A 12917-nucleotide genomic window follows, 5' to 3' on the forward strand; every position below is an offset into this window, starting at 1 on the left:
CTTTCTTTTCTCTTGACTAGTAAGTCCTCACTCACAAGCATGAAGTATGCCATCCCAACACTGTTGGCTTTGCGCCAGGATTCAACAACAAGCCACTGCAACTGGATCAAACAAGCGAGAGACTGTAAGTGTTTCTTTCATGGCCCCAACGCGTGCTCCTTCACCGTCTTGCACTCGTGTGGGTCAATACCAATATCAAAACGCCCACGGGTATCCCGAGCCTTGGGATTCATGTGCAAGAGAGCATTCCTTGCAAATCATGAGAACCTGAACAAAGGTTCTGATGATCGGTTGCATGACATCCTGTGCAAGCTGGATTACCGCCCTCACTGCTCTCGCAGGAGAAACAATGGCGTGGCTGACCATGTGCATCCAGGTGGGCTGTTAGGCCCGAAACAAAGCAAGAAGCCAGTTCTCTCTGAAAGTCCTTCGAACCAGTCGTCAGGCAAAGCAGCCAAGTCGTCGCGACCGCATCAGACCGCGACACCTGAGTCAAAGCCGCGCCGCCGACCGAAGGCCGCCGACAAAAAGCCCTCCTCCAAGACAGCACTTGTCGCAACTGACGCGGGGTTTGCGCGTTTTCTGCGAGAACATTCGTCTCCACGGCACCAGCGAGTCACTGCCGGGGGCAGAATTGTTCCAATGCAGCCCAACAGCATCCCGCCTCTTGATCGCAGTCTGCCTGAGAACTGGCAGGGCCAACCCTCAACGGCCACGGAGAGCGCTGACGAACATTTCCAGTCTGCGGGTGTAACTGAACATGGAATTCATCTGGAATACTTGGGACCGTATGCACCTGAGTTCGTGCCAATGCAGACACAGATACTTCCCCCTCCCACTCTGAGCACCACCACGCCAGTGCAGTCTCCAATCATTGTTACCTCACAGACACAAAGCCTGTCGCAATCTGCTTTGACACCCTCAGAGATGCTTGGCGTGAACCCCATCCCTTTTCGAACAATGTCACAGGTTGCCGCACAAACAAATGGTGCCGCATACATGGCTCCTCTCCCTGAAGTTGGTGGCGACCCTTGGACTGATTGGCCTCAAGTACCTGGTCAAGGACTAAGTGCTCAAAACCATTCATGGGACAATTGGGCACCAATGACAGCCAATGCGACCAGCTTCACCACACCCCAGCAGGCGGGAACGGCAGCAAGCTATGTCAACCCCAACCTGCTTCAGGCCACGATGTTTACCGACACCACTCAACTGGCACAGCAGCATGGAGTGGCGCTTCAGCCGACCTGGCAAGACAATCAACACAGGCTGATATTGCAGTGCGTGCGGCACTATACACCGGATCTGATTCACACAATGAGTCGGTATGCCTTTCGGGGCTTCAATCGAGCCCATGTCACCGTAGCTTCCATGGATCGGCAGCAGGCGATAGACCCAGGTGCAGGAAGGGATTGGAATTTCACCGCACTTCGATTGCAGCATGTCCGAGACCGAGGACAGTTCGATGAGATGGCCACATGGTTGCAGTTTGAGCCTGAACCGCTCGAGATTATTGGCAATGAGCAGGAATCAACCGCCGGGCCATCCTCTGAAATCTTGTCTGGCACCACTGGGGTTCAGCCTGGTTCTGCGCTTGGCACCACCGGAGTCTTTTCTGGGGCTTATGGGAATCAAAATATTGCTGTCCCTGTTGGCACAGAGCTGCAGTCTCAGGAACAAATGAATTCCATGGAGCTAGGTAGCAGACCATGGTTGGTAACATCTCACGGCTCTGCGGATGATTTCCATGTCGAGGACGAGGACGGCACGAATGAGGATGTTATGAACATGAACTTCCCCGAGGATGAGGGATTTGTTTCCCAGGTAGCTGATGCACCTGTCAACTGGAGTAATACCGTGCCTCGGAACTTTGGCAGTACTATCCTGTCCTCTATTCGTGAGAACGAAAACGAGGAGACGGCGAGCGATCCGGGCGATGTGTTGCCGACAACGACTGGCCCTGAGAGTTTTGCAGACTCGAACTAGTAAGTCCATCACGTCAACGTCACCCGACAGCCATCCTGACTTTGAGAGTTGCAGCATCTACCAGTCAATTGAAATGGATGAGCCAGAAGATGACAATCTTGAAGACGAGGGGGCTGAGGAGTTCAGGTGAGGATCCGTCTGCTCCGCCATTGCATCGGAACAACTAACATGGGTTGGCAGTGACCTTGATGGTTATTTCGACATCGGTGAATCAGACGACGCTAGTGAAGCCGATGAGGTGGACGTCGGATGTGGTGAATATGAGGTGGAAGTTGGGGATGGCGATGATGAGGAGGTACTCAGGTGAGAATGGATATCCCCGTCATTGCACCAGGGAGAGACTAACATAGGTTGGCAGTGACTTGGAGAGTAGCGACAGCGACGGCGAGCATGACACCATAGACGAAGCAGATGAGATGAACAAGAGCAGCCCCGAAAATGGGGAGAACGTGGAGCAGGTCGAGCCCAGGTGAGAATGGATTTGCTTCGCCAACGCATGAAGGAGCTATCTACTGATATCGGGCCAGCACTGCTACGAACCCGGTGCGCGACTTCGAAGACGATAAATACTCGATTCGCTGGACTCCTATCAATCGCCCTAGCTTCAGCTTGGATGGATCTTCAAGCCCGCGCATCCGAACCGGTGGGCTCCACATGTTGGCGTCGTTCCTTGCCCAACCCGGGAGCAGGGCTCACACGGCGTCCGCTGTTGTAGGGGAGAGCAAGGTGCATGTGTATGCCTGCCCCGGTGTCTGGTCCCATGAGTGAATCCCGGTGGAGGCGAGACTCTAGAGATGGACGAAATGGACGGACAGAAACCGAGTGGGCGTTGCTCTGAGAGGTTCACGAAGAACATACGCGTTCTTTCTTATTTTTCTTTCATTGGCCGAGAGAATGGCCCTTCATTGGTGACGGATCGGCCGCTCCGCTACAAGTGGCATGTTAGAGAACCTCCCCCCCCCCGGGGACTGTTTGATGATTATTGTTTTGTTGTCTATACCTGTTAGGAACATTGAAGTTTATCGATAAGCCCCGTCACCTGACCGGGCCTGCCCCCTTGTCAGATCCATGGATGGCGATGGCGAAATACGTTCGCCACCGCCGATTTTATTCTGTAAGGATTCTGATGGCACAGGGGATAATACTTCTCCCCTCCAAATCAGACCGTAGGAGAACACACTGCGAATGAATTTCACTCTAGACCCGTGGAAGAATAATAGTAATGCTAGAATCCCTCATCATTGCAGGCAAATACCGGATGACTAATTTGCCTGCCTCCACGTCGTCCTTCTCCACTCTCTTCCCTTCCACTTCTCTTTTGCCTCGTACAGTGACCATCGCTTCTCTTTCTCTGCAACTGATCGCCTGATCTGACATGTCGTCCTACTTATGAGTGCAGCCCTTGTGGTCTCTGTTCTGCCATTCTTTTGGGTGGACTGCTCTCATTACCAGACTTTCGTCTCTGCGTGTCAATCCCCCCGCTTGCACCGTGTCCGCTGCACTTTAGCCTGGACCCCCCTCTCGCCATTCGTTGCAAAAGCCACCGCCTCCTCCCTTGTATTTTTTTGTGTCCTTCGTTTGGGATCTTCGTGTGGTGCCTCTTTTTATCCTGCGAGTGATTCGACATCAATCCTGCCGACCATGACCCAGTTATTCGCCTCGAGTCCCCCAGCGATGACGAGCGACAAGACGAACGAGAAGCGCGGGAATTTTCCGGGCCTATCCCTGCCGTCCCGCAAACACTCCGCCGAATCGGGCCATCTGCCGACAAGAATCAAGAACTTCTTTCGCATCAACAGTTCCAGCAGCCATTCTCCCGCCAACAGCCCCGGTAGCAGTCATGAACGGGAACGCGAAAAGGAAGGCCATACCGCCAGTCCGTCCAAACTGGAGTCCAAGTCGGCTTTCCGGCAATCTCGTTTCCTTCCTGGCATTGGCCGCAACCGCTCAACAACGGTCGCTAGCGAGGGCAACCCTCTGGACGATGGTGTCTCGCCGACCGCCACAGCGAACCCATACTTTGCTCACCAGGGCCAGCCGGCGTTGCGACACCGGAATGAGGGCTCTGTCCCTTCCTCACCTCCCGATACACCCGAGTTGCAGGTCGACGGGGTCTCGGCGGTGGAGCAGGCCACCACCGCCAACAAGGAGGAACTAGCACGGAAACTGCGCCGTGTAGCGTCGGCTCCCAATGCCCAGGGCATGTTCATCAGTGGTCAGGGCGACGGGCGGCCTCAGACGGCTGACATGGGCAAGGAGCCTCTCGTGGAACATCCGGGTCCCATCCCCAAGGTCAGCCTGGCTGCTTCGAGGAGTGAAAAGACCGCCGCCGTCTCGGCGATTCCTTCTGCCGCGTCGGAAAGTAACCTCGGAAGCGAGCTCAGCAGTCTCTCGTTCCGTCGAACCTACAGCTCAAATTCTATCAAAGTCCGCAATGTCGAAGTGGGGCCCGCCAGTTTTGATAAGATCAAGTTGATCGGCAAGGGTGATGTTGGGAAAGTTTACCTGGTGCGCGAGAAGAAGTCGAGCCGTCTCTATGCCATGAAGGGTGGGTTCTTTCTCTTATGATTACTGCCGCAGAAGTCAGACACTAACTTCTAATTAGTCCTGAGCAAGAAGGAAATGATTAAACGCAACAAGATCAAGCGTGCTTTAGCCGAACAAGAAATTCTGGCTACGAGCAATCACCCATTCATCGTCACCCTCTACCACTCCTTCCAATCAGAGGATTATCTGTATCTCTGTATGGAGTACTGCAGTGGCGGCGAGTTCTTCAGAACCCTGCAAACTCGCCCTGGAAAATCTATCTCCGAGGACGCGGCCCGATTCTACGCTGCCGAGGTTACGGCTGCGTTGGAGTACCTCCATCTCATGGGATTCATCTATCGTGACTTGAAGCCGGAGAACATTCTCCTTCACCAGTCCGGCCATATCATGCTTTCAGACTTCGATCTCTCAAAACAATCCGGACCTGGAGGAGCACCGACCATGATCCCGGCACGAAACGGCGGCGGTAACTCGACTACCTCTCTGCCCACCATTGACACCAAGTCCTGCATTGCCGACTTCCGTACGAATTCGTTCGTCGGCACGGAAGAGTATATCGCACCCGAAGTGATCAAGGGCTGCGGCCACACCAGCGCTGTCGATTGGTGGACGCTGGGTATCTTGATCTACGAGATGCTGTATGGCACCACGCCCTTCAAGGGCAAGAACCGAAATGCCACGTTCGCGAGCATCTTGCGGGACGAGGTGTCATTCCCCGATAACTCCAACACGCAACAAACCTCCGCGCTATGCAAGTCCCTGATTCGCAAGCTGCTGATCAAGGACGAGACCAAGCGTCTCGGCGCCCGTGCCGGAGCCAGTGACGTGAAGACGCACGCGTTCTTCCGAACGACCCAGTGGGCACTTATTCGTCACATGAAGCCGCCTATGATCCCGCATCAGGGCCGCGCCGGCACAGATACAGTCAACTTCCGCAATGTCAAGGAGAGTGGCAGCGTGGATATTGGTGGCACCAACACGACCAAGATGAAGGGCGTGCCGCTGGATTCGGGTATGGTGACTCCGAATGGCGAGCTGAACGACCCGTTTGAGGAGTTCAACAGCGTCACTCTCCACCACGAGGGAGACATGTAAAAGCATCGGCTCAATTGATGATCATGATGCCCCCTTGACGACTCTATTTGGATCGTTCAATTTCAATGCTTGCCGGGTGTACGGAGCGCTGTCTTTCTTGGTTGTCTGTTACTGGATCTATTGCAGTGGTCTTTATTCTTCTTTTGGTCTCTTTGTTGCCATCTCCCACCTTCACATCTCCTATCGTTTCTTTTTGCGTCAATTCCGCCTCATCTTATTTGGATTCCCCGCTGAGTTGTCTTTGCATTCCTATGATGTTGTGTGAAAAATACCTCTGCTCTTTCTGTTCTGTTGCAGCGGGCGGCGTTACGGGATTTTACCTTTTTTTTTTTTTTTCTTTATGCTTGCGGGCGTGCTTTTCTCTGTTATTTGCATGGCACTGTACTAGCTTTGTGTCGAATCTATTTATCCTTCCATTTTCTTTATTACGGATGATTGTAGTTGAGAATTAGTGGTTGGCGGGAGACTCACAGGTCCTCTATGTTTACCCCCACCCTATTTCCCACGCGTTCCTGACAAACGTCACTTCTTCTCCCCGACTTCCCAAACAAAAGCCGCAGCACTTCCAAATAAAAAAGAATGTCTGCCTTCGCCCCCGACGACGGCGACACCCTCGATACCTTCGTCGAGGAACCCTCGACCTCACCCCCGCTCCCACAATCCTCGTCCCTGCACTCCATCCACGACCCAGACGCCTCGCACCACCGCTCCAATAATCCCCTGCTAGGCTCTGACAATCTTGTCTCTGACCTGGAGCAGGAGGTGCTGGATGAGTATACACGGCTGCTGGGGAATGTGAACCAGGTGAGTGAACTGATTTGATCCTTTTTGGTGTTTCTTTCCTTCTGGACCACCCTACTACTTTTTTTTCAACCCCACACCAATCTCTCTCTACCTTCTACTTCCTTTGAAATCTGAGATCTGCTCCAATACAAATGCTAACGCTGTCTTCTTTCAACAAATCCAGCTCTCCGACAAACTAGGCATCCTCGCCGGCTCCCCCTCCTCCCTAACACTCGACGGTCTCCGCCTCCTCGAGCGCAAGACCGCCACCGTGTGCACTCTGCTCAAGGCGAGTGTATATAGCATTGTTCTACAGCAGCAGATCTGGAATGAGAATGTGGAGCAACAGCAGCAACAGCAACAGCGGGGAGGAGGAGAACAGGATCACACCGAATTTCAGGATCAGGAGTACCGGCATGATGGGGATGAGGATGTGACATTTCAGTGATTATTTTGTTTCGTTTTGAGTGTTTATGTTTATGGTTGGGCGGACTAGGGGGTTGGCGTACATAACTGATGATAACTATACCCAATGGACTTCTTTCTTTGTTATTGTTACGGTTTGTCTGCTTGTTGAGGTAGTGTAGGTCTCTGACAGCTTGATATGGCAAATTTGTCGACTTAGATCTTCTCCGAAACTCGACAGCAGATATATGACGCTCGTGCAGTTACCTAGGCATTCAGTACGCATTGCGAGACATTGGATACCTTCCAAGTGATGAAAGTCCTCCAGGGCTGTATTGGCTTTTCATATTGCAACAGATAAAAGTACAAGTACATGCAAGAGAACACATATGACGAAAAAGAAGAGAAAGAGAGGGATGGAGGGCATTTATATACATGCCAGATGGCCAGACTGGACAAGCCTACACCTTCCCGGCGTAGTATACCTTACGCACGTCGACGAGCTTCTTGCCGCGTGCACGGGCAATTTCCTCCGGGTCGCGCTGAGCCATGAGTGCCTGGTACGCGGCCTTGACCGTGTTCATCTGGTTTCGGGATCGACCCAACCGCGCCGACAAGTCGGAGATGCCGGCGGCACGGCACATTTCGTAGATGAGGTACTGGACGCGGAGACCGAAGCCTGTTCAAGTGTGTTAGTGATGGCATAAACAGTAAGGAAAGAGAAGAGAGACAAACCTGGAGGACGGTGCATTAACTGCACCTCCACAGCACCAGACTTGCCCTTGACATCGCCGAAGATAGTGCGGTTCTCGTAACGGGAGATGGGTTGCATGTTGCGGATGGCACGGTAGCGCGATTGAGTCTTTGCATCACTGGACTCCTCAGACTTGGCCTCGCCGATGCCTAGCAGGCCGTTGCCGTTGCCAGCAATGGACAGACGGTAGTGGCGGCGGACCTTACCCAAACGGGTCTGGTTAACGACGTGGTGGGAGACGAGGGTTTTGGTGCGAAGATCCATGATTTGGCGTTCGGTGTAGCCCGTAGCGAGAAGCAGGCGCTTCAGACCCTCCGTCATTTCCTCCGCCTGCAACGAGCGCTCCTTCTCGCCCTTCTCGGCTGCAGACTTGCGCTCCTCCGTCCGGGGTTCGGAGATGGTCTCGCCGGGCCCGAACAGATCAGGCACCAGCGCGCTGTGTGGATCCAGCTCACTGCTCTCCTTGCCCTCCGTCAGCCGCAGCGATTCGGCAAACCGCATGAAATCGGCCCCGGACGCGTTGTCCGGCATATTGGCGACGAAGCGGCCAAAGTCCTCGACGAAGTCGTCCTCCGTCCGGAACTTGGGGTTGTACTCTGAATTCTCCTTCGGGGCCCGGAGGTGTCGGTCAATGCCCGGCTCGACGACAGAGAAGTCATCCAAGTATTTGAACTTCATGGGGTCGTCGCGTGACTTGCCCTGCTCGGCCAGGTCCTTGGGGTCGATGGCCTTCTCGCCAGCCTCAATCGCGGCCATCTGGGCAGGAGAGTATTCCTTCGCTAGCTGAGCCTTTTCCTCCTCGGTGAAGTGCTTAAATTCATCGGGCTTCAGCTCTGCCTTGATATTGGGGAACTTGGGTTTCCGGTTCACGAGCGGCGCCGGCGTCGGGTGGAATTGGCGTCGAGGCACTCGCGTGCTGGATGGTGCTATCCGCGAGAAGCTGCAGAACAGACATCGTGCTGGCCGGGCGAGACTCATGGTGAGAATGGCCAGGCTGTCTGCTGAACAGGGGAAAGATGGAAGAGAGCGAAAACACCAAGGTGAATTTCTTGCCGCGGGCGGTGAGCCACGAGCCAATCCGAGGCGGCGCAGATGCTCTTGGTCATTCTCGATTAATTTTGTTGCGACGGAATAATTTCTCCAACTTGTACATGTTTGCGCTGCGTCCGTCTGTCTGGCGTCTTGCTGCTCGTTGCTCTTTTTCTCGAGTGCAACTGCGCCCGATCTCGACATTCCCTCCTCCAAGCAGTGCGCCAGTTCCTCCCACCACAATGCCGAACCCTCCAAGGAAGCAGTTCGACGGCAAGAGGCGCAAGAAGGCCAAGGTCCAGCGCAACAAGAGCAATGGCTTTGACGAAGTCCTCCAGGCCGACATCGATCGCCTTCTCAAGCAAAGCCGGCCCGTAGAAGACGAATCCAACGACGACACCACATCAGAGCCCGTCCTCCCCGAGACATTCACCGAGATCGATGTCAAGATATCCGAGCTATCCTCGACGGGCGACGGGCTCGCCCTATCTGAGAATGCAGACCATGTTTTTGTGGTACCATTCACCGTCCCGGGGGATACGGCTCGAGTCAAAGTGGTCAGGCATTTCCCGGCGCTGTCCTACAGCATCACAGACTTTATCCGGGTGATTGATGCTGGACCTCAGCGGAATGATAGCCTTATTGGCTGTGGCTATTTTGGAAAGTGTTCCGGCTGCCAGCTCCAGATGATGTCGTACGAGGATCAGCTCGCTCACAAGCGGCGCATTGTGGAAAAGGCCTACGCCAATTTCTCAGGCTTGATCCCCGAGTTGGTTCCTGCTATTGGAGAGACGTTCCCGTCGCCCATCAAATATGGATACCGTACCAAGCTCACGCCGCATTTTGAAAAAGGTAGCCCCAAGGGCAAGAAGCAGGACGACGAAACCGCTGAGGTCCAGGTGCCTCCCATTGGATTCACATACAAGAACCGACGCGCGGATATGGACATTGAGGACTGCCCACTGGGCACAGATATTGTTCGACGCGGGCTCAAGAGTGAACGGAAGCGAGTCGCCGAGACCATCCGCTCTTTCAAGAAGGGCGCGACTCTCCTGATGCGGGAGTCGACTACACGAGTCCCCAAGGAAGACGCTTCTAAAGGGGCAGACGCCGAGACACAACCCACAAATGAAGCTTCAGGCCCAGATACAGGCGATGTCATCCGCATCGAGCACGACACCTACGTTGAGGAAAAGCGCTGCATTACAGACAACAATGCCACCTCGGTAGAGTATGTCGACGACTACATCTTCACCAACAAAGCCGGTGCCTTCTTTCAAAACAACAACTCAATTCTCTCGGGCTTCACCGAGTACATCCGCTCGCAAGCCCTCCCGCCAGGCAACGAAGACGATCCCCGCCCAATTAAATACCTCCTGGACGCCTACTCCGGCTCGGGTCTCTTCACGATCACACTCTCCCCACTCTTCAAGTCCAGCCTAGGCGTCGATGTCGCAGGCGACTCCATCGCCTCCGCGCGCGAAAACGCCCGTGCCAACGCCCTCCCCAACACCGGCTTCGCCGCCGCCGACGCCGCCGTCCTCTTCAAGGATGTGCCCTACCCGGCTCTTCAGACTCTGCTGGTCATCGACCCGCCGCGCAAGGGCTGCTCCGATGACTTCCTCCGCCAGCTTCTTGCGTTTGGGCCGCGTCGCGTTGTCTACGTTAGCTGCAATGTCCACACGCAGGCTCGGGACGTCGCGGTCATGGTCCAGGGTGACCAGAAGACCGGGGTGCGCTATGAGATTGAGAGTATTCGTGGCTTTGACTTCTTCCCGCAGACAGGACATGTCGAGGGCGTGGCGATTTTGAATCTCGCTGCTGCTGCTGCTGGTGCTGCTGCGGAGTCGAGTTGATCTATGTGCCTGGGCTTGTATACCTTTGCTTCTGTTATCTTCGACATAGTGTATTTGAACTAAAGTTTGCATTGTCTCGGGCGTTATCTGTGGTGGAAACGGAAATATAAAAGCAATGCATTGGGTGGGTTGGATTTCTGTACTGTAGATATGAAAAATATATATCCAAGGATCATGTAGGATTTTGTCCCAATAGGAAAATCCCAGGTTGAATATACAATTTCCTACCATTTATTTAGTGCAGAATAGCGTAGAACTAACACCAAGTTCCATATAGATATCTACCTGGAACCTCGATACAAAACGCTGAGACAGTACCGAACCATTTTAGAACGACCATGAAGCACGGAGACGACAAAGCACACGGAAAGAAATAAACTATTGGCTATGAACAGAGAGCGGGCTACACAGGCTGGCAAAAGTCTTAGGGGTGATCCTCCTCTACGTTCCCGGGCCACCGAGCAGCGCGAATCTCCGCACGATGCTGGGACCGATCTCATCGTACTCAGCCTTGGTGTGGCAGTAACTCCGGAATTCAGGCGTCTGGCCCAACAGGCTGCCTCCGAACCAGGGGCCGTGGCGCTGGCGCTTGTGCGTGACAACGGCCACATCCAGACCACCACTCTTGGCACCACCGCTGCGAGCCTCGGAGGCACGGATACGAGCATCGACCAGGTGTCGGATGTCGCGCTGGAGACGGCGGCCAAAGTCCTTGTAGAGGGTGGAACCACCAGACAACACAATGTTCTTGTAGAGGCCTCGCCGGACGTCAATGGGCGAGGACTGGATGACGCCGTCGACGACGGTAGGCAGCGGGGTCAGGAAGTCGGATGAGTAGATTTCGGGGTTGAAAAAGATCTCAGGAGCCAGGAAGCGTTCGTAACCGACGTCGATGGAGACGCTGCGTCCGTTGGGCGAGGTGACGGTGTGTTTCAGGAAGCGATCTGGCTCGCGGTCGTAGCGCGCAAACTCCTTGACGATATCCGGGCTCACGTAGCAGTACTCCTCCTTTACCTTCTCGGCCGTTTTCAAGCTGCTGTCTGGCTCGCCGCGATCCCGCAGCAGGCTCTGCACGAAATAGGTGATGTCTCGGCCGGCAACGGGTATGCTCTTGATCGAAGATCCAATGACGTAGCCCTCGGCGACGGGGATAACGTGCGTGACGCCGTCACCCGAGTCGATCACGGTTCCGGTCAGTGAGCGGTCGGTTACCTTGGAGGAGGTCCACGATGCGGCAAGGGCCAGTACTGCTTGCACGGCAATGTAAAGACCGGCGCAGTTGAACGATTCGAACATGATTTCGGCGGTGTTTTCACGGTTCTCCGGGGGGTTCAGCGGCTACCGGGGCCGTGAGTATCAGTGTCTGAATAGTGAATGGGAAAGATAAAGGTATCTTACCGGCTCCGTGAGCAAGAAGTAGTGATCCTCCGGCTCAACACGCAGGTACTTGAAGATGGAGTTCGACCAGAACCGCTCCATATAGTCCCAGTTCTCAATCTGTCCATGCCGGATGGGATAGTTGACGCCATACCCAGGGCCACTGCCCGCAGCCAGGGCCTCATCGCCAATAAAGAAGTCCAGGTCCTCGGTACCACGCTTCCCGGACAGGTGCGAGCTGGCCCCGCCGCCGCTGGACAGGAACGACGGCTTGTTCCCAACTGCCGGCCGGCTTCCGGAGCTTCCAGCGCTTCCAGCACCGGCCTTGGTGGCAATTGCGGTCGGAAATACGAAGGAAGGGGAGTCGTTGCCGGCGAATCCTAACGTGAACACACCATGGTCAGCCTGGGTGCGAGTAAGCAGGTCTGCGACACCTACCGAGCTTCGAATAGCCAGTGCCGCTGCAGAATCAAACACGTTAGCATCTTGTAATCCCACGTGGGCGATGTGTTCAGCAGCTCCACCTACTTGTCCATGACAACGGCTGGTGTTTGGGACGCCATGGCGGGTTGGGGAGAGGGGGGGTGGCGGTCAGCGACAATTGGGAGCAGTCGCAGTCGAGAGGGCCACGAAGACTTAGATCGGATTGGCAGACGAAATCAATTGATCGGGGTGTGTGCCCGGCGTGGCATGAAGCAGAGAGAGACAAGATAGGCAGACAAGGCGGGGGGTGAATGATGGGCAGCAAATGGCTTAAGTAAGGCAGCTGGTCTCACCCACGTCATGTGCCTCGAAAGAGTATGAGACGGGATCTTTCTATCAAAACGGTGTGCTCCTGCCTAGTATTGACCGCGTTTGCTACAAACAATCCCCAGCATGGCAGGCGCGACTTTCTTCTTCCTACACGACACACTCTCTTTCTGATTTTCTCACCTTCTCCCACTTCCTGCACCACCCTCTCTTCCCTATCCTATTCTTCTTCTATTCTTTTGGTCGGCTGAGTCTGGCTTCCCACACTCGTTTTTGCTGTTATTGTTATTCAAAACCCCCAGAGGCGCTGTACGAATCGCCGATGAGAAGTTGGC

General features: G+C 54.5%; 6 protein-coding genes across 6 annotated transcripts; 4 read left to right on the forward strand and 2 right to left on the reverse strand.

The window, feature by feature from the left end:
• Positions 1–231: 231 nt before the first annotated feature.
• N7474_000655 (uncharacterized protein) lies at positions 232–1986 on the forward strand (the record flags this gene model as incomplete). The annotated part of the gene is made up of 1 exon (XM_057192070.1): positions 232–1986. The coding sequence occupies one exon, from the start codon at positions 232–234 to the stop codon at positions 1984–1986; it is 1755 nt and encodes a 584-aa protein (XP_057057023.1).
• Positions 1987–3627: 1641 nt separating this feature from the next.
• Positions 3628–5628, forward strand: N7474_000656 (putative serine/threonine protein kinase (Nrc-2); the record flags this gene model as incomplete). The annotated part of the gene is made up of 2 exons (XM_057192071.1): positions 3628–4534; positions 4592–5628. The coding sequence occupies 2 exons, from the start codon at positions 3628–3630 to the stop codon at positions 5626–5628; spliced, it is 1944 nt and encodes a 647-aa protein (XP_057057024.1).
• A 579-nt stretch (positions 5629–6207) lies between these two features.
• Positions 6208–6859, forward strand: N7474_000657 (DASH complex subunit DAD3 family protein; the record flags this gene model as incomplete). The annotated part of the gene is made up of 2 exons (XM_057192072.1): positions 6208–6432; positions 6596–6859. The coding sequence occupies 2 exons, from the start codon at positions 6208–6210 to the stop codon at positions 6857–6859; spliced, it is 489 nt and encodes a 162-aa protein (XP_057057025.1).
• A 418-nt stretch (positions 6860–7277) lies between these two features.
• On the reverse strand, positions 7278–8548 carry N7474_000658 (mitochondrial 37S ribosomal protein uS5m; the record flags this gene model as incomplete). Its single annotated transcript, XM_057192073.1, has 2 exons — positions 7278–7495; positions 7552–8548. The coding sequence occupies 2 exons, from the start codon at positions 8546–8548 to the stop codon at positions 7278–7280; spliced, it is 1215 nt and encodes a 404-aa protein (XP_057057026.1).
• Positions 8549–8841: 293 nt separating this feature from the next.
• Positions 8842–10455, forward strand: N7474_000659 (tRNA (uracil(54)-C(5))-methyltransferase; the record flags this gene model as incomplete). The annotated part of the gene is made up of 1 exon (XM_057192074.1): positions 8842–10455. The coding sequence occupies one exon, from the start codon at positions 8842–8844 to the stop codon at positions 10453–10455; it is 1614 nt and encodes a 537-aa protein (XP_057057027.1).
• A 441-nt stretch (positions 10456–10896) lies between these two features.
• On the reverse strand, positions 10897–12395 carry N7474_000660 (actin-related protein 3; the record flags this gene model as incomplete). Its single annotated transcript, XM_057192075.1, has 3 exons — positions 10897–11793; positions 11854–12274; positions 12361–12395. 3 exons carry the CDS (start codon positions 12393–12395, stop codon positions 10897–10899), a joined length of 1353 nt encoding a protein of 450 aa, XP_057057028.1.
• Between the last annotated feature and the right edge of the window lie 522 nt (positions 12396–12917).

Source organism: Penicillium riverlandense (genome assembly GCF_028828495.1).
Source record: "Penicillium riverlandense strain IBT 135883 chromosome Unknown utg000001l_segment0_segment0, whole genome shotgun sequence".
Taxonomy (NCBI): Eukaryota; Fungi; Ascomycota; class Eurotiomycetes; order Eurotiales; family Aspergillaceae; genus Penicillium; species Penicillium riverlandense.